Source organism: Neodiprion fabricii, chromosome 2 (assembly GCF_021155785.1).
Source record: "Neodiprion fabricii isolate iyNeoFabr1 chromosome 2, iyNeoFabr1.1, whole genome shotgun sequence".
Classification (NCBI taxonomy): Eukaryota; Metazoa; Arthropoda; class Insecta; order Hymenoptera; family Diprionidae; genus Neodiprion; species Neodiprion fabricii.
The window spans coordinates 35,860,164-35,881,414 of NC_060240.1; the positions used below are offsets into that span (position 1 = coordinate 35,860,164).

Here is a 21,251-nt window from a genome sequence, read left to right on the forward strand (position 1 = left end):
AATAGATGCATGCACCATAAACATACACCTGGTTAACTGTTAACAGCGTTAAAAACCTTTTCTTGATACAAACGATAGGAGAAATAGTCGAAAAAATTAATCAAAGGATGAAGATGTATAGTTATTCCTATATGCTGTACCTTATGTAATTTATGTAGACATGTTTAATACATAACTCATACTCAGCGCCGAATTTACCTATAGGGCCGATAGATTCGACCACTTTGAAGAGACGGTAAAGGCTACATCAACTGTTCAAGAATATGAAACGGAGAATAAGCGGATTAAGAAAATAAAACTCAGAATAGATGAAAGCCCAAGTACTGAAAGTGGGCGAGATGACTTTCGGATAAATACATTTAACGTAATAGATGATAGTCTCAGTGCAGAATTGTAATGGCGCAGTTGGTATATGCAGAGCTTCATGAAAAATTCAGTTTTCTAGAACAGCTGAAGATATTATAAATTAAGGAAATAAGAGAATCTGCAGAAAAATTACTGGTAACATTCAACGAGGATTTAGAAGATGGTATAGTGGAAGAATGTTTACACCTTCGCTTGCCCGACAACTGAAAAAGAATAGAAACGGAACGATTAGCACAATTATGGATCCCGTTTCTTTAGGTTGCCGAATTAAGCACGTTTTATTCCAATGCGGAAATCGTTCCAAAAATAACGGATTCTGGCCTCCGTACAAAAGTAATCGAATACGGCTGGGGTATACTATAAAACTATGGCTTTGTGTACACGAGACAGACATCATAGACAAGGCAAGTACAATGGACGCTAGATATAATACGTTATATGGCTCTGCCGCAGGGCCCGATGATCGGAAAATTGTCCGAAATGGCTAATTGGCAATCACGAGAGCCGTACACGGTGGGTGGTGACACACTGTAGCGCAGCGGGAGATGGGCCCAGCTGAAAAGTCGTCACCAGAAACCTCAAGGTTTTACTATCATAAAAAATAATTGACCTTTCCCGAAGAACGTTTAATTTGTATATGTTTCCGGTCACGTAAAGAGACTCCCCGCCGCGCAGTGCTCTTGATTTCGACACCAGCAGGGGTGCGATTAGCAGCTAGCCATTTCGGATAATTATCTCCCCTTCGGCCCTGCGACAGAGCCATAAACCTATAGCGTCCATTGTACTTTACTTCTACATTCAAATACGTACTGGCTTGCCTATAAATGTCTGTACTTTCTATGTTAAAATGACTTTTATCCTGTCGTATTTATAAATTTATAAACAAATAATTCAATACATTCGTCAATCGATTTGCGTTTTATGGGTAGTGAACTAGTTCCGAGAAACGGCTGTCGAACTCACGGCTTGAACTAGACCTTCGACTAGACAGACCGGCGTCTACGCGTCATTACACGTGACTACTATTCTCTATTTCTCTATGCAAGGAATGGACGGGCGAAAAAAGAATTAGTATCGATGGCCAAAACTAGTTTAATTTGATATCAATCACTGTTGAGTGTGAAATTGTTATTCGTAGAAACTTGATTCTGAGATTTGATGAATGTTGGAATCGCTACTTCCAGAGTAATTAGAACTTGGAAAATAAAAGGAGTTGAACTTGATAGAGAATGAGTGAGAAATTGGCTTGCTGGAGTATGGAATAAAAGCATATTCGTGAGAGGTGGAATAGATCTACGTACTCGTAGAGAGCGGCGAGGAAAATATAGGTTCATCTTTAGTCAGCGTTGGCATCCATTGTGGAAATGCATACATTGTATGTCACGACTGTGGATGAGTTTCATTGAGCCTGCTGTAGCGGCTGACAATGAGCTCACGAGAGCCTCGCTGAAATTCTAAAACTCCAAAAGTGTTTACCCAGTAAACCAACACGAAATGAGCATGTTAAAAACGGAATTAAAACAAAACAATTGGAACTCAAAAGAATTGGCACACAGGTCTGTTGATTCTATTAAATTTGTTTTTATTTCATTTTTGACTGACACAATTCATTTCAATTCGCTTTGGTTTACTGGGTACAGCGAGTTGAGCAACGCGATCGATTTGCTGTTGACTGATTAAATAGTTTTAATTTCTTTGCGAATTTTGGGCTATAGTTAATTACCCGTCGCGGCTTGAGCCGTTTCCAATATCATGTATTTGCCCATCTAAGCTTCTGGAAGTTAAGTTTTTCGAGATTTTCCAAAATTCTAAATTGAATTAGTTTGTTGGAACATTTTTCAAACAATTGGAATTAAAAATCAGGTATTTCAAAATTCTTCCAAAATATTTGCAGCTCAAAGTTACTACTTAAAAAACTCTGAAAAAATAAATTGAGTATCCTAGTGATGCTATTGGCGCCTGTAAAAGATTTGATATATTCATGTAAATATAAACGATACACGTTCATGTATTTGATTGACATTTATATTTCCGTTGTATAATTTCGGCGTAGATATTTCATGTACAGGATTTTTTCAATTTTTCAATTTCACGGTGACGAGGGTATGTTTGGAACATCTTGCACGCGATAAATGTTGGTTATGAAGAACTTCTTTTACCGGCGTGGTTAGTAGCTTGGTTAATGATACGTCAATGTAATATATCCAAGCCCGGGCAGACCCAGCAAACTGTCACAAAAATTAACCCAGGGTTATCAGTCTTTGTGTATCTTCAGTCAATGCTTCAGGGAAATCGATTCCGTAATTTCATTTTTCACGTTTCCCGCCATGCAAACATTCTGATTAGTTTGCAAATTTGAGTCATCCAATCATAATGCTTGGATAGTGAAAAGTGAAATAGAATTGATCCCTAGAATTACTCGACTACGTGAGGACTTCTAGCATGTTTGGTTGGTCTATGAATTTTCCCGACGTATTCGAATCTCTAGAACATGCGTCAGAAATAGATCAAGGGAAGCTTCAGTTGTGTTTCGGCGAAACTTGAAAGTGTAAACACGATTCGATATTAGCAACTTGCAAATTAAATTTTTATATGTGAGGAATTGTGTCATGAGATGAGACTGAAAAATTTCTAAATCGATCAGGCTTTCCATCATCGTATTGTTATTAATCTGCGATTGCTGTGAATTTTTCATAGAGAATATTTGACGTAAATGGGCTATTAGATTTACCTTTGTTGTTTTCAATGATGATCCAATTGCAGCGTAGATAGTTTGGCGTCTCCTGTGTGTCAAAATAATTTGAGATTTTAGTTGGTTACCCCAGAAAATAAGCTTAAGCTATACGAAAAGAAATTACAAAATGAACAACAAGTTAAAGCTCGCTAATTTAGCTTCACCTAGGTACACTAGGTCGATGAAAAAAAAGATTGGTGAAATATTCAACCAGACAACAAACGTGTCAGAATATTTCCCCTCTAATGTGAAAAAATCAGAACCTGCGAAAGCTGGCTCTAAGAAGCGGCCACCGATTAAGGTAGAGTACGAGAATCCACCTGAGGCAAAACCGAAAAAATTACCAAAAACAAAGAGGGCAAAACCTCCGGTCAATGATGAATGGGAACCAGAACACTGGCAATCTATCCTAACAAATATTTATGAGATGCGCAAACATAGTACTGCTCCCGTGGATGAAATGGGATGCCACAAATGCAGCGATCCAAATGCTACTGCCTCTGATGCCAGGTTTCAGATTTTGATTGCACTCATGCTCAGTAGCCAAACCAAGGATCAAGTAACTCATGCAGCAATGGAGAAACTCAAGAGCCACGGCTGTACACCTGCAAACATCAAACTCACAGACAATGAAATATTGGGAAAACTAATTTATCCAGTTAGTTTTTGGAAGGTACGCAAGCAAATCATACTCCATCTTTTCATTTCCCCAATGTATCCCACAGCCTTTAAAAAAACTCTGTATAAAAATTCAATAATTTGGAGACACCAATGCAACAAGTAGACCTTTCGATATTACTCTAGTCGAGATTTACCGTATGGCTTCGTGCTGATCTTTATACCAATAAAAGGTTTTCACAAAATGATATTGACCTTGTTTCAATATTTCAGCGAAAAGTGGAATATATAAAAAAAACAACGGACATCCTGCTGGCACAGTATGCTGGGGATATTCCAAAGACGATAGAGGATTTATGCAAACTTCCCGGTGTTGGGCCCAAAATGGGTCATCTCTGCATGCAAATTGCATGGGGTGAAGTTTCCGGCATTGGAGTAGACACACATGTGCATCGTATATCCAACCGTCTTGGCTGGGTGCGTAAACCAACAAAAATACCAGAAGAAACTAGAGTTCAGCTAGAATCATGGCTCCCTAAAGACAAATGGGTAGAAGTAAACTACATTTTAGTAGGATTCGGTCAAGAAACCTGTCTCCCTTTAAGACCAAAATGCTCGGAGTGTTTAAACAAAAACATTTGTCCTTACGCTAAGAAGAATGGTGCAAAGTAAGGCTTTGAGTCGAGTTGTGAAAAGTGTTGAAAAGTTTTGTTTAAGATATTTGAATATTTAAGAACATTGTTTTCTTGTTCTATAATTTTTTTCTTCCACTTCTTGTGTTACTTGTGCTTATGTTTGAAAAAAGCTAGATTTACGAGATGCGTGGCAAAGTTTTCTAACACTTCTTTTTGTTGCATGATATATCAGGTAATTAAAATTTACTGCCAACCTGAAAATTATACCGTGACGTGTATTCAGATTAGCATGAGTCGGTTTAAAATATGGTGTACAAATGGTACAAATCAAGAAACTGATGCAATAGGCGTGCATGTTATATATGGTATATTTTTATAAATATAGGATCGACTGTACTGTGCTGAGCTCATTCCTTTGTATTAGAACAAAAAAACTCCAAGTCCTTTATCAAATTATTCCAGGTAAAAAAGTAATTGTCCAAAATGCGGTACAGTTTCAATAATTCGTCCCTTGTTTTACCGGTATCTTACCATCCCTCCCTAGGCCCTCCCCGGACCTTGTAATTCAACAAAGGTTTGTAGCCATATCATTGATTGCCCCCCCCCCCCCCCCCCGGTCTATATAACATGTGAAATATTTGAATGGCCCTCAGGCCCTTGTATCCATTACTCAAATCACCGTCGCTCAAATATACGAGCATTCCAAATGGGCGTGCGAGCGTCAACGGTAATATTTAAAACGCCGTCATAACCTCAATTTTAATAACAAGACTAAAAATGAGCGTGAATTCGAAATTAAACATCTTAGCGTCGCCTAGGTACACTAGGGCGATGAAAAAGAAAGTCGGTGAAATATTAAATCCAACGTCCGAACGTTCACCAGACGGTGTAAAAGGAGCAGAAATGGTAAAAGCCGCGGTAAAAAAGCGGCCTCCGATTAAGGTCGAATACGAAAATTTGCACGGGAAAAAAATGAAAATATCCCCAACAACAGAAAGTAAAAAAACGTCAACCAGCGGCGGATGGGAACCGAAAGATTGGCGTGTTATTTTAGCAAACATTCAGGAAATGCGGAAAAATATCACTGCTCCTGGTGACGAAATAGAACGCCACGACGGCCCTCAGCCAAATGCTACTCTCAGGTTCCAAACTCTGATTGGTACGATGCTGAGCAGCCAAACCAAGCAAGAAATAACTCATGCAGCGATGAATAGACTCAGAGATCACGGTTGTACACCGGCTAATATTAAACGGACACCTGATGAAATATTAGGAAAATTAATACGTCCAGTTGGTCTCTGGAAGGTACATGAGATAACGGAACTAAATTACCTAATACTTGGAACTTCCGTTTGATGAAACTAATACTACTGCTACTTATCATTTGTCTTATCGTTTCAGCGAAAGGTGCTATATATAAAGAAGACAGTAGACATTTTGCTGGCAGAGTACGCAGGAGATATACCAAGGACTATTGATGATTTGTGCAAACTTCCTGGTGTTGGGCCCAAAGTGGGTCATCTCTGCATGCAATTAGCATGGGGTAAAGTTTGTGGAATTGTTGTAGACACGCATGTGCATCGTTTGTCTAATCGGCTTGGCTGGGTACAGAATCCAACAAAAATACCAGAAGAGACGAGAGCCCAGTTAGAATCATGGCTTCCGAAAGAGGAATGGTTTGACATAAACCGCACTCTAGTCGTGTTTGGTCAAACGATCTGTAACCCATTAAGACCAAAATGTATCGAGTGTTTGAACAAAGATATTTGTCCTTACAGTAAAAAGAATGGCATCAAATGATTTTCCTGGAATGGATAAAGAGAAGGGTCAGACAGGTGAACGTAATTAAGTTAGTAGGTACAAGAAGTGGTCCAAAGATTGAAGATTGCGATCTTTTATCATTTATTTTATATTTATATTTGAGCAGTTTATGCATTCACTTGCATGCTACTCAAACAGCAGCTGTTGAAGTACAATAAGAGTATATTCTAGATATGACGTCTTGCTGTTTCAAGTTGTTAGGAATCAGTATTACGTACTTTATAAAGTACTGTGACCTATTCAAGAAGTTTCGTACATTTCATTGTTGCTTTATTATCCTTGTTATTAGCAGTCAGATCACCTACACGAGGAATTGGTGCCATCTGTTACTTATCAAAGTATTTTTTTAAATTCTTTATTTTTTTGGCAGTACTGTATCGTGAGTTACTGAGAAAATCCGACGTCATTCGTTATTATATTTTTCATAAATGGAGTTAGAATTGTAGTATGGTGAAAAAGGTACGACGATAATAAAAATGCATATAATTTATTATAAATACGAATTCCTTTATTACATTTTGCTCATTCATTCAGATTAGAAACAGAACTTACTGGATATTTGAAAAGTCTTGTTTTAATATTTAATTATGAATAATCTCGATTAATTTTATGACAACGGTGTGCCAGTGGAAAGTAGGGCGAGAAGCCCACTGGCTGTACCAATGGAAATGGTGTAGTTTGCAGCTGGGGAGAATGTCCTTAAAATGTAGAATGATAAGAGAATAACTAGCGCTAGGAAAATCGCGTTGTTGTAGAATATGGAAAACGTTGTTGCCTCGTAATCAGCCACTTCGTTTTTCTTCCATAATATCCTGTAGAAAAAAAATTACGATGTGTTTATAATATGGGTTAAAAATTTATAGTTGATGATTTCAATTTTTTGACAAAAGTGCATTTACAATGCTGTTTGATAGATAATTCCAGATAGATGATTATAAATATTCTTTCTATTTAGTTTGGACTAGCTCAAAATCACGCTTACCTCTCATCCTTTTCCTTCTTGCTCATCTTCTTGTCTTCAGCCAGTTTCCTGTTCATTTCCCTTGTGACTGCATCTTCGCGCTTTACAGCAATCTGTCATATAAAGTAAAGGGAATTCGTAGTAGTACGAAATGGATAGATCAATTCAGTAATGAGAGATTAGTGCTGGAGGATTTAGACTTACTTTGTGTTTTAAAACAAATTTAGTATTTTTGTAAGCTAGAGCGACGAGGTACGTGCTGGCAATTGTCACCAAGACGAAGGAGATCAAGCTAGAGTATAAATCGATGAGATGAATTCTCCAGAAGAGCCCTGTAATTAAATCAAATTTTAAATTAACAATCAAGTAATGATGTATTCTCCTTTAAAGTAGTTACAAGATAGCTTATACGAATTTAGCAATACAAGCTCGAAAGTTTTGTTTTCCATCGCTACACATGATATTTTCAAAGTTTATGTAATAATGAAATAACATGATTTGTTTTTCATACTTTCAATAATTTCAAGTGTCTAATGCCCCACTTTGTGTTAGAGCATTCATCAACAGTGTCTCATAATTAGCGGCTTCAATGAAGAAAGTAACTGTACCGACACCCAGTGCATGGTAGCTTGGGGAATTTTTTAGATTTTACCAAACTGTCAAGTTTTTGTATGAGGTTTGAAGACATTTATCTAACATCGTATGATTATTGGTCGCAAGGCGATTTCAGCGCATATTGTATTTTGCAGAAATGTGTACTTAAATTTTGTAAATCTGGATTGGTTTATCTTGGTTGAAAAGGTTACAATGTGATGATTGATAACGAGAATGAATTTATACATGAAATATAGAATCCTCAAAAAGAGCGATACGGTACAACAGAAATGTGTTTCTTCTTTGCCGCATGGTAGTTTAATTGGAAATGCATCAAGTAAGTACATTGTCAGATTTAACTCACAGATGGGAATAGCGGATACGATGAAAGCATTTCCGTAAAAAAGGGCAGACGACTTTGTAGATACATTCCTGGAGAAATCTTGGAGAAGTAGTTCCTCTTCCTTGGTAAATGCTTTCGATTTCCCAGACATTTTCAACGTTAGTTTGTTTCAGATAATTCTTAATTCAGTAGAAACGTTAATTGCACGCAACTCGCCTACATTCGCTGTGTGTTTGGTAACTGGCGACGTTTGCGCCGAGAGCTGTTTTGCGCATGCGCCAATTCTGCCGTGTGGAAGCGAAGCTGGCGACGTGTCAGCCGACCACGAGTCACCAGACACGAAATACGCGTCGTGTGGTTCGATCCCGTTTCACAGATTGAGAAATAAAAAGCAACAAATAAAAGTCCTCTCCGAACTTTCTCTACTCGTCACCAGGTGTGACTGTTAATCCGAGCCACGGACATAGAAAGAATCAGTCGGAGACGAATATTCGATCCAGCAACGCACCTAGAATCGTATAGAATCGCTGCAAAAATACACTTGTGATTTACTACAATTTGTCACGAGAAAGGTGGCATTGTTCACAGCGAGAAAACGAGGTCTTCCGGTTAAGCGGTAGTTGCGGGAAAAATTAAATTCAAACGACCGAGCGTACGGTAGCCATCTTATAGGGCTCAACCTATTTTATGCGCGCGAGATTTAAACATTAAGACCGTTTGTTAAAGTTGTATATGCTTTCATTAATAAGTTCATTAAGTTTCATTGATAAAAGCAAACAAACCGCGGTTGGATACCATCCATGGTGACGACATTTGACAAGTTACGAAAATTATGTCACAGGTGTCGCCTGTCATTCCACTAATTCATTTTTTGCCGCGCTGAAAAGCGCGATCCTCCATCCAGTGTAGTTATACATATATCGGTGGTCTCGAGTACCGCGTGCGGCGAGGCGTAATTCAGCGTCATTACTCATTCGCTCTTCAGCAGCCGAAGTGGAGATACGGGCGTCTCCGGTGAGATCGCACTAGTCAACCTGTCTAACCTAATTTGATAAGGTTTTTTGCGGGTCGATTTCGCAAACGATGTATGAAAAAGTAAAGCAATTTTGATCTGCTGAAAGATCAGCTCTTCTGTAAATTTGCTTACTAATAAACAAGTCTTCAAGTTTGACCGCACCTTTTGCGCGTCGACTTGATACTCTTCGGTACTGAAAGAAAGCGGGGCATTTGCAAGCCGTCGCTCAATACGCAGGGATAAAAATCGCGGACTTATATAGTGATAGTGTCGTAAATATCATAAATATCTCGTCGTAAGTATTTATGAAATATGTCGCAATATGTCGAACAATATTTTCCCCACTTTCACTAATTACAGTCTTTTCTTATTTTAAGTCAATTACTTTTTTTTTTGTCTCTAATCAATTCTCATTCGCTGTACTGACAAGAACAAAACTTTGTATCTTGGAATCTATTTGTTTCAATATTCATTAGTAGATGATTTATTACTCGGTGAATAAATTATTTTTCTTGTTTCCTATTTCGATGAAAGTGATCCATCGATGGTTGATAGACTGCATATTTTTCTTGGGTCTAACATAGTTCTTTGAGTGCAATTTATATGTACGTAATCCTCATCTCACTAATTATTTTTTTTTTTTGTTTCAGCTTTGATTCTCTGATTATTCGACACTCTTCCGGTTTCCAAATTAAAATTAGTCAAATATCACTCTGGTCACAGTGATTAGATATCATGCGCTTGCCGTGGCTTCACCTTTATTTGCAAAGTTTTTTTTATGACTCACTTTGGTTGAAAGCAAAGTTTCCTTTCACAAATGGGTCGTTCATTTTTAACCGGGCTGCAGAATGCGGTAAATCTTTTGTTTCATGGTGATGGCAATTGTTTTTCGTCTTCAATTTCGTCACGATAATTACTATATCTTCTTTCGAGAGGGTGAATGCCAATGTTCTATACCGTTTGACGTTTTTGCCTTCGCTTTATCAGTTTTCAATATAATAATGTATAAATTGTGAAATGAAAACGTGCACATATATCTAAACTCGAGCACTAAACAATCTTCGCTCATCGATAATATGAACAAGTTTTCGATCATCTTTTATTTAGTTTGACGTGTATGTGGCGTCATATTTAAGATTTGATACGTTTTTAGTAAATTTTATTTATTACAATGGAAACTGCTCACCAAAAATTTGGCAGATTAATATATAATATATATTATATAATACATATTATGCGGTGATGTACGTTTGTTCAACGTGCTTACAGGCGTATAATATTGTTTAGTTCATTCGTAGCAAATATATAACTCATTGTGTCTGTTAAAAACGTGTATAGATTTGTTGATTGGAAATTTACCGTGCGTAATGGTCTCATACATGTCCCAGAAACAGTAATTCAACACTCAATTCCAATGCTTCAGAATTTTGAATTCAGTTTTTACTTCGTTTTCTTTTCTCTAAAAAACAGTAGACGCGTCATGACGTATTAAAATTAAACTAACGTTGCGGCAGACATAAATATACAATTAAAGTTATAGGTATAAATATATTTCATCGATTATAAATTGAAGAAGAAAAAAAAAAAAATAAATAACAGGTTGTAAATTAGTCGATTATGCGTCTTCCGAGGCACTCGCTCCCATTGATCAGTTGAGTCTTGCACAAATATAAAAGGATGTTGCCTGCGTTTTGCTTAGGTACATTTATTCTCCGGTCATCATCTCCATGAATTCTGAGGAAAAAAAAATTGGCCGTTATTCAGTGTATTTTTGAATAAAAAACTGTGGTGCAACAGCTGTTTTTATTGTACAATAAACGAATGATACGATATTCTGTATTTTAAATTTAATAACTGTAACCGCGGAGACAGAAATCAGTAGTCAGGTGGCAGCTGAAAACATTAAAGGAACAAATGGATCGTTCGATGCTCCGTCAACCGTGAATTTACTTGGAAGTAGTTTACGCGCAGGGGTGTATTAGTGGGAATGACGCGATCCGAAAGATCGTTTGGTTTTAATAAGGTCTTTCAATCATTCCGGTTACGCCAGATGCGACGGTGTATAAATAATCCCGAGCTATTCGACATAGAAATAGTTTTAGTTTCTGTGTTCTAGACGACGCGTGGCTTTCATGGTTTTCCGCTCTAACTTTCGAAATAGCACGGCCAACGACTTCGTGTATTTCAGCCAGGATTTGTTCCTTCAACTTCCCGTGACTGCAGCACAGCTGACCTACTTGCTGCGTCTCGAATCAATTCGGAGATTGCAATTGATGACTAAAAATTTATCACAAGAAAAAAAGTCGTTTAAAATTTATCGTCGAGGTAACATCATCCCGGAAATAAGCTTTGCGTGCAAACCATGATCGCATTGAATCCAGTCGTGACTCTCTTACCATCAAAATCTACCGTTCCGGATCCGTCAGAGTCAATTTCCTCGATCATGATGTCCAGTTCCTCATCCGTCAACTGGTCATCGAGTTCCCGAAGAATTTCGCGCAGACACGAGGTGGGAATGTATCCGTTACCTGAAAAATGAATTACAAAATAAAAGGTATTCTCCGTCAGTTCACTGAACTTACATGATGGAAAAAGAGTTTTTTAAATATATTGCACACTTATCACAATCGTATTAACAGATAGCTGGTCTGTAATAAATACAAACGAGTATTTATTGAGAAATGGTGAGAACATATCATCCCGTCTGCAGGATAAGTAGCCACAATTTGTCAACAGATTTATTACGGTCGAGGTCTAAACAGCAGAAACTAAGGTCGATTGGACAGCCAATTAATACATGGAAAAAACGTATAATTTTCTGTCTAATGGGTTAAATAATTATTTTCGAAACGAATTTGCTTGAGAAGGATAACCACCTCGCGTTTCTTTTATTGAAGCCAAAATTCTAGTGTCTGTGTCAGCTGTAATTTATGTTTCAACAGCTGCTGCGGTGGCAAGCCTCGTTAATTTTTTTGTCGTGCAGTTGAATAACTATATGTATGACATGTGTAATGCATCGTATATTACAGCTTATAGGTCTAATACGAATTGATGATTTGCCGCGAATCGAAAAATAACAAAAACGGTAGATCGTGTAAAAGACGTTTGTGATGCAATCGTGGGAGCGAAGGCTGATGGATAATGGGCCTTGGCTTGTCAAGATTTAGCGTAAGCTCGTAAAACTATAATTCATTATGCTGCTGGATGCGGTTAACGTCGCAGGCGGTGGTTGGCTGCTGGACGATAATATATTATCCCTCTTTCTCCGCGAAATCGTCCCGTCCCGCTTGATGCGGTAAACAAGATAAACTTTTAACTTCTCGTATTCCAAGAACTTGCAGAGCTATTCGCAGAGCCGTTATTATACGCTGGGAAATCGCGAATTCAACCTGCGCTTTTCGCTAATGCATTGCACAACTGGGCTGGCTGGCTACAGCTGACTTTATTTCAAAGAGGAGATAAAAAAAAAAAAAACAAACATCAATGCCGGTGAGAAAAGAAGGAAAGTGGAAAAAAGGAGAGCAATGGGACGATCGAAAATAAGAAATGTAGCCAAAAAAATTTTGAAACTTCTCCGTATCGAAAACGGAGCGTACGCTGCAAGGATTCCGTGCAACTCGACTAAACAGCCGTGTGCAAAATAACGTGTGTATGTAGACAATACGTTGATATAATTAGAGTCTGGTATTTCATCACAAGAGTGAAAGCTCCGTTTTGAGTTGGAGGGAAAGAAAAAAATCAGATCAGATTTCGATCGGGTAAAAATACGCATGTTTGCCGTCAATCTGATAATACTGAGAAAATTCATTACGCGGCGTATGTAGGTTCATATTTCAAGAACAGAAATGGTCCAAGAAGCTTAAGAGTTGGCATATTGTCAAATTTGAACTGGCATATGACCAAATAAAAACTTGAGCCCGGATAATTGATATCAGAAAATATGGCCATGCTGTGGCTAAGATTTATGACCTCTAGTTGGTCAGTTTATTCGACGAGGAAGCGGTTTCGAGCTCACAGTCGCGTGAATTTGTCGATCCATTCCGGGAACCAAATCTTAAATCGTTTTAAAATCTTTTCCTCATTTCAACGTTTTTAATGTATAAGACTAGTTCCGTTTTCTATAATATATCTATCTCCACTACCTACGCGCGAAATTGGGCTACAGTCCAATTCAGACTCAAACATTCGATAGACTCAAAGGAAATAGGTGAAGATGAAAAAAGTAGTAGGTAATATTATTCAGACTTTTCAACACGCTTTTTGAATGCTGCTGATATTTAAGTAACATTGATCGATCGCGTTATATAGATTTGTTGAACGATATGATGTATCGGCTACGCTAAAGCTCTATAAATTCATATTCGTCATACAGATTTACACTAAGTGTATATTACATTATATAGTTTCATTTTTCACATAATTATGATTATTTACATTGAAAAATTGCTCATGTCGCTTTACGCCCTGACGATCTATGATGTACACTTAATTTTGAACCTCTTTATGTAATGCGATTTGTTTTTCTCACCCTCTTTGTCGTAAAGCCTGAAAGCTTCTCTCAGTTCCTTTTCCAGAGCTTCCGCATCTTCCTCAACGATGAATTTGGCAGCCAACGTCACGAACTCTTCAAACTCGAGGCGTCCAGATTCTAGAAACAGGTTATATGAAAGAAGGAGAAAAAAAATTTGGATTCTCTATTTGCAGCAGTCTGCTTATGCGTAAATCATTATAGCTCAGCAGATATATTACTCACACATCGCTGTAATTTATTCTTTATTTATTATTTTACGAACTGGAAGTTACAACGTTATAAATTACATAACAGTGTTTGATGCTCTGCTGCATGAAGTCAATTTTCTATTATACGCAACAGGGCATACCCGCGAAACGTTGTGACGTCAGAAAAAGAAAACCCCTTTCGCAACTCGCGGTCTTGTATATTCAATATAATTGTTTGAAAATAGACGAAACGCTGCTGTCTGTTTCTTTCAAGAAATTCTAAAACAGTGGCGAAAGCTTTATAGTCAGAATAACAGCAAAGAAATATAAATGTGAAAATCAGACTACAGATGGTAAAGGAAGAATGAAGAAACCGAGAATTGAGTTCAACGTGGCGACGACGTCTAAGAAAACGTCACATTTTGAGACTTTGGGTAGGCTTTCTTTTATGAAATGCTATATTCGTCAGTGATCTGATTTTTATTTACTTCTTTATTGCCTGCAGGCTTACGAGCTCGAAAGTAAATTTCCATGGTTTTACGGATCAAGAATAAAATTTATTTCGAAATAGCGAAGTTCGCTCGAACGTCAACCGGCAAAAAAAAAAAAAACGAAACACCCGCGTATATTCGTTTCCACAACGTCTAGTCGTTTGAAATCTGAGATTCCGATCTCTTCTATTCTTGCGTTCTACGCCTCCGATCGCATTTTATGTACTTATGTTCTATAGATATTAGGCCATAGAATTTTCGCAGAAACGGGTAAAATGTACAGAGTTCAATAAAGCTGTGCCAAATTTATGACGACTTGGAGTTGATTCCGCGTGGCGTCTAAACGGTGTCTAATGTGTGCCAAAATCACAAATATTTATACGCTTTTCATCTCTCTAAAAAAAAAGAATAAAAAAATTATTTTGCGTATTATTATTTTTCACGTCTTTCACTTGACTTTTTCGCTAACTTTTTCTTCTGCGCACCAGCTATATTATTTACCGGTTTATTATCTCTGGAAATACTGTGCAGCCTTGGCAACTTTTCAGATTATGAGAGACAGATGTGCCCATGTATAATACAGATTCTCCATTCATGGAAACATTTTTCCGAAGACTCGTATGCGTGGTTTTTTCTCCTTGAGAATTTCTTTCTTTTCATTTGTATATATTTAAATAGCTACACTTTAAGGTCGGGATCTTAAACGGGAAATGTAAATACATACTGTCGGCGTCAACTTCATCGATCAGCTCGTCCAGGATTTTTTTGTTGAAGGGCTGTCCCATTAGTCGAAGAATATCTGCTACCAGATCGGTGGGAATGCTTCCGCTCTTTTCACGGTCAAAACTGTCGAACGCCTTGCGCAGAACTGAAAGATGAAGTGCAACAATTATGAATATTATGATCTTACGTTTACATGGTGTTAAAACTGAAAGATAATATTACAGACGAAATTTATTTAAAAATTATAATTTTACGTAACAGTACGCCAATTATAATTACGCGGGAATTCTTATACTTGCATATCCGTAGTTTCATTTACATATGTAAGCATTGTATTCAATGCAGAGACAGATATAATGGTAAAAGATTCATTCCCCTTTTATTTCGAATATTTTGGGTTGATTTAAACAAGTTTTTACTACACTCGACGAGAAGAAATGTTTGGTTTTTACCCATTTGGCATTAAACACGTGTTCGAGTTTCGATTGCTTTTAAATCCATTGAGTGGATCTGTCAATGGTTTGGAATTGCAGAAAATTCGTTCACTTTTCAATTTTCTGTGCATCGCCTGTCTGAAATCTCTAATTTTTGTATAACTCATATATATTAAAGTTTTTGAGTCCCAACATACTCAATTCTGTATCGAATTGTAAGCTCCATGTAACACAACGCCGCAAATTCAGCTGCACTTGTAACTACCGAGTGTTAATGCCCCCTGGGTTATACCCCGTATTTCTGGCACGAGCTGTTTGTTTGCTTCCGTGAGTAATGATGCCATCCCGACTTAGCATATATCGTTTATTTATCTTAGTTACTAATCCGATATTCGCTCATTGGATAACCCCGCTGGGAGCGTAACTATGTATTATGTATAATGTATATCTATATTACTCCGAGCATATTGACCCCCAATTGTGAGACGCTATGTAATGAAATCAAGAAGTTACAATTTTTCATAACGATTTCCTCATTCTCTCGTCTATGATTGATTCATAGAGTCCCGAATAGCGCAGGTTAGCTCCAGCTCAATTTGATTAGCGTGTTTGTAACAGATTTGAGAGGGGAATTCATACGCTGTCATAAATCCAACATGGCCGCCGGTGACACGGGCCACTTGAAATTTTATTTTGACTTCCTGGCCATTTCTGGCCCTCGTCAATGATTAGAATCTATCTAACGTTGGATAAAATGACGGCAAGAATAGTTTTACGATAATTCCACCGTCGACGAGTGCCCAGAAAGTGAGAGTTTGATTAGCCAAACTAGCACTCGTCTTACATATCTTTTCACACGCGCATTGCTCGGGTCGAAATATTATTTGATACACGAATTGACACGCTGTCACAAGTTCAATATGGCTACCGTAGACACGGGTCGTTTCAAATTTTATTTCGGCTGTCTGATCGTTTCCATCTTTCGTAAATTACAGAACCCTATTTAACACAGGACAAATTAACGGCAAGAACAGTTTCATCGTAAATTAGCAATTAACGAATGCTTTGAAAGTAAAAATTTGACGTCTTGAACAATCACTCGTCTTGCATATCTTTTTACACGGGCATTGGGGCTATTTTTTCGAAGCTGTCTTCTATTTTGGTGCTTCGCATTGTCTGATTAATCGTTACTTGATACCTTGCCACACCTTGGGCAGATCTGTACCACACTTTAGTCTGCAGTACGGCTGTGATGGAGGGGGAGGGGGGGGGGGGGGGGGAGAATATATAGGAACATTCGAGACGCCCACTCTATACTTAGCCAGGCAGCTGCCGCTAATCGAATCAAACTTAAATAAACTCTCTTAGAATCGAGAGAGAAAGAGGGGCTCGGATAGCTGGAGGGGAAAGGAAGGAGGACAGGGGTGCAAAACTAAGAACCGTACAGTCGTATTTCTTTTGCCTCGATTCCAATGAAGATTCGATTCTTTCTTGAAGGCCTTACGAACATAGTGCGAAAGAAAAGGAAAAGTTTCGGTGTACAATTAAGTTTGTAAAATATACGTATATTCCGTAAGTGGGATAGATTGTCGCAATGTTCATTAATTTTCAATATCATCATTTCTAATTTTTATTTAATATTTGTCTAAGATTAATTTCGGTCGGGCATATTTAAAGACCTGAAATGAATGCAAGAACGAGGGGCTAATTTGGAGAGATTCTTCTTCCTTTCGTAAAAAAGTGTGAAACCCAATAACCTCAACGAATACAATATTTTATACTCTAATGAGTAAGGAAAAACCTGATGCAGACTGGCATCTACTGCAGAAGCTGTTTCGTCTGTTATTCGAAGCTTGTATTTTTTTTTTTGATCATCTTTATAAATAGACGGATATATACTGCGAGGATTGGATCCCGCAAACTACGTGTAAGCATTTCAAAGACTTCACCGTTCACGCATGTATTTTTTGAGATCGTAGTTCATCCTTCTTTGTAGGTCTGTTTATATCACGTCAGTTAAACATTGTTTGGACATTTTTGATTACGAAATTATGACTAAAACTTGGCGCTGTTCTGGGAAAATTATTTTTGTTAAGTGTGATAATTTAAAATAAATAAAAGGACAGAAAAGAAACGACGTGAACGATTTTGTTCTACCTATAAGCAAACCACCAAGCGGTCTAAGCTTGGCGTTAAGCATTGCCCGGGTACTAAAACGTTCTAATTATAAATTATGTGTACGCATACGGATTCACGTAAGGTAGGGTAGCCTGCACTTGGCGCTTAAAGATGCGCTCCGAGACTTACGAGGGTTAAAAGCCTTAAACTGTTTGTTATAAATATATCCACATGTAGTTTCGGTCTGAAATTTGGCACTCGGAAAGCATCGGTAGGTGGGAGAATCGCTGGATACTTGTTACTCAATACATTGCAGCTGTTGCCCAGGTTTTGTGAAATATGTTTCGAAAATTGGTGTGGCGCTTACCGAATTTCGCTGACTGTGAAATTTATTATTCGGAGAATTCTAGATCGTTTTGTCGCAATTATCGTGAAAGTGAAATCAACGGGAATTCTGAGAACGGAGTAATTGGTACACTTTTTTCTAGCTTTCTGTCGGATGTATAATTACCTGCGATTTGTTCTGGGGGCAGCTCATCGGCCTGAAAACAATTTAAAATAGGTGTTAACCAGGCTTGAATTTTCGAAATTTTCTAACGATCATGTAGGACGTAACGAGTTTTTGAAGACGGCACAAACTGTAGGAATGATTGCAAACGGAATTTATTTATTTGTTTATTTACTTTTCTCCACAGCAACAACATACGGATACAGTGCCAAAAATTTCTACGAAGTGTAAAAAAACAACCTGTTGAGCAGTCTCAGAGGCAATTTTCAAACTAAAATTATAGACTCAGTCAACAACGGGTCGCTATTGCATCAGTTGTACTTTTTAAGATTTAAGTTTTAATTCAAATGATTAACTAATAGCGACGATTCACATTGGGATGTTTAAGCTCTGCTATAAAACCACACATAATTACACAATTCATGGTTGCGCAGTGATAGGTAATTTACAAAGTGAACGGACGGGTATTTTTCAAAATCAAGTTACGCTACGAGACTGAAGGGGTCAACGACCCGATGATTGGTCCGATAAAAAAATGAGGGAAGTATTTCAAATTTTACGAAAATTTCATAAAATCAATTTCAGTTACGTAAAATTCTATTGATATCTCTCAAGTCCAATGAAATGCAATTTCCGTCATTTTTTGTACGCGTCAGCCCCTCAAGTTTGGTTTATCTACAACGAGTTTTACGACATGCAAAAAACAATTACAAGCATCAAATTAGCTGCATACTCAAATTCCAAAGTAATTGTTTTCTCATACTTCTACTAAAAATTATATCTGCAATGAAACTTTCGCAAGTGATGTACTTATCAGAATCCACAAAGGTAATGTGCAAACTGGTATAATGGATTACAGAAATTCCGATTCAAATTATTATCCTTTCCTTTGTTTAATCACTGCCAAACGGCTTTTGCTAATTAAATTATGCGCAGATGTTTGCATGTTTGTGAAGTTATGTATTCAAAATACATAAGCTCCACACCTCGGACGCTCAATTTGAAATATCGCTTTTGTGACATGTACACAGTTTATTTCACCATATTTTAACACTTGGATACCATTTTGCACGTCTTACCTTCATTGACGACACAACTAAACATGAAGCATATGCCATGAGAGATGTATGAGTTATCTTTTAGACATATTTTGTTAGTGAAACAAATCAAACTGGTGCATTTTCGTGCAATTCATACACATCTTGACAGTCGAACGGAGAAGTGCAGATATGAAAAGTCTCGTGAAATTAAAATTCACAAATAACAATTGGAGAAAAAGGCCTGATTGTTTTCACCGAATTAAAAATTGTGATAATTATTTATTTTATGGTATTAATGTACCGAGGTTGCACATACATTGATTTGACAAGTGTTATAAAATTTATAATTTTTATTAATTTACACTTCTCAATAGCTGATATGATACGATAAAAATGAAAGTATGATTTAAATATAATTTCAATACGTGGTACAGTCGAGACTAATTGGAATCAGGATGTACTGTACCGGACCAGTATTTTTTATAAATGGACAGGCAGGAGCCAAGGAGCAAATATCTCAGGATAAACGCTTACGAGCGCCAGAGGAAAGTGACGAAGACGCGAGCGTTAGATTAAAAAAAGGAGTTTCAAATTCAGAAAAGTAAAAAATCACTCACGTGTTTGTAAAAAAATATGCGAAATATTCTAGCGAAAGTCATTATATGTTTGGAACATAGAGGGATCAAAATTTTATTTTCAAATCACCCCGAATAAATAAGTAAAAATAAAGTCAATTACAGTATTACAGATTAGAAAAAAAAAAAAATAATCATAAACAATAAGTAAATAAATAATGTAATATACAGAGAATACGCAAGTAAGAAAACATCAAGTAAATGCGTGTTGCACATTCCACGTGAGTATATATAAAGTAGTAATGAAAAATGAAAATAAAACGAACTATAAAATAAAAAATGTGTTAAAAAATAATATTGAAAAAAGTTTAGGTATTTTGTTTTACCGCAGGGAGGGCCGACTTACAATATCTTCAATTGAACATACCATGGTGGCGGTAAATTATTACAGAGAGATACACTGAGATCGTATGAGAGAACAAACTGTCGCAGCGGTCCTTCCTGGTCAATGACGGAACTAAACTGCCTCGGGATGTTCAACTGAAGAAGCGCGAGAAAGAACTTGAGGTAATATCCCTGCGAGGGGCTGGTTGTATAGCGGTTGCGCGTTCTGCATCCGAACAGCATCAGCTGCTGCAACATTTTCCCTACCCCCCTTCGGTTCGTCCCGGGGTTGGCCAATGGAAGAGTTCTTGAAAACGGTAGCAACGCAACCAGCGCGACCAGGAGAACCCATGATACGTACGTCTGGGATCGCGCAAGCGCTCCTTTCGCTCTCTCGGACGTAAATCCAAAATGTGAAACCAGGGGAAAAGCCACCCGGGGGAAATACGACTGGACGGCGATCACTCGGCTTTCCCCACCGTTTCACCTTACTACGGCTATACCTCCACCTCCGTACCGATAAAGCTCGCTTTGCCCCCGGCCGGGACCAACGTCTCGGTTGGCCTGAGTTTCTGGCTTTGCCCCGCGTTGCCTACGATTTATTATACCCATTCGAAACCAACTAGGAGGATCGACGGTATACGATGGATTGCAGATTCGCGTCTTGGCACGGTTTAATCGACTTCGATTGCGTTTAGTGAGAGATAAGGAATAAAAAAAAAAAGAAAAGACAAGAAAAAGAAAACAAACGACTAGTAATGATCTGTTCGTCTGGAATTGTAAGACACGGCCAAAGTGGATTGTCTTCATTTAATTCGTTAGCCTTCAGATTTTCGAGTCGATTGTCGGAAACTTCACAACAGTTACCTTGGCAAAACTAGAGGGGATTTTCTTTTTTTTTCTATATTTCTAGCGGACGTATCGGCGGATCAGCTTCTGGTTTCACTCGAGATGAAACGAATTGCAGTCCTGTCAGGAAAATCCGCAACAAGGAACTTATCTTAAATTTGTAAAATATTTACTTTACCAGACGCAAGCGTATGCTGAAGTGTTTGGATAAAAACTGACGTGAATACACCGTTAATAGTGCGATTAATAGCGTGGAAACAATTTTTTTATTTAGGAACTGGGGAGTATTGATATTTTTTGTTCAGCTGACCCCACGATCGATT

General features: G+C 37.7%; 4 protein-coding genes across 5 annotated transcripts; 2 read left to right on the forward strand and 2 right to left on the reverse strand.

The window, feature by feature from the left end:
* The first annotated feature begins 2,762 nt into the window (after positions 1-2,762).
* Positions 2,763-4,537, forward strand: LOC124175995 (endonuclease III-like protein 1). The gene is made up of 2 exons (XM_046556747.1): positions 2,763-3,773; positions 3,992-4,537. The coding sequence occupies exons 1-2, from the start codon at positions 3,228-3,230 to the stop codon at positions 4,388-4,390; spliced, it is 945 nt and encodes a 314-aa protein (XP_046412703.1). The 5' UTR covers positions 2,763-3,227; the 3' UTR covers positions 4,391-4,537.
* Positions 4,538-4,685: 148 nt separating this feature from the next.
* On the forward strand, positions 4,686-6,900 carry LOC124175996 (endonuclease III-like protein 1). The gene is made up of 2 exons (XM_046556748.1): positions 4,686-5,658; positions 5,755-6,900. Exons 1-2 carry the CDS (start codon positions 5,131-5,133, stop codon positions 6,151-6,153), a joined length of 927 nt encoding a protein of 308 aa, XP_046412704.1. The 5' UTR covers positions 4,686-5,130; the 3' UTR covers positions 6,154-6,900.
* On the reverse strand, positions 6,661-8,389 carry LOC124176000 (translocon-associated protein subunit gamma). Its single transcript, XM_046556753.1, has 4 exons — positions 8,094-8,389; positions 7,340-7,467; positions 7,157-7,248; positions 6,661-6,986 (listed from the first exon to the last, which is right to left on the reverse strand). The coding sequence occupies exons 1-4, from the start codon at positions 8,221-8,223 to the stop codon at positions 6,782-6,784; spliced, it is 555 nt and encodes a 184-aa protein (XP_046412709.1). The 5' UTR covers positions 8,224-8,389; the 3' UTR covers positions 6,661-6,781.
* Positions 8,390-10,229: 1,840 nt separating this feature from the next.
* Positions 10,230-20,281, reverse strand: LOC124176001 (troponin C, isoallergen Bla g 6.0301). 2 transcript variants are annotated; one of them, XM_046556755.1, is made up of 6 exons: positions 20,123-20,281; positions 18,084-18,114; positions 15,022-15,165; positions 13,616-13,735; positions 11,484-11,615; positions 10,230-10,821 (listed from the first exon to the last, which is right to left on the reverse strand). In XM_046556755.1, exons 1-6 carry the CDS (start codon positions 20,123-20,125, stop codon positions 10,793-10,795), a joined length of 459 nt encoding a protein of 152 aa, XP_046412711.1. In that variant the 5' UTR covers positions 20,126-20,281; the 3' UTR covers positions 10,230-10,792. The 2 variants fall into 2 exon arrangements, with proteins under 2 accessions (XP_046412711.1, XP_046412710.1); XM_046556754.1 differs by having other exon boundaries at positions 20,102-20,268.
* Between the last annotated feature and the right edge of the window lie 970 nt (positions 20,282-21,251).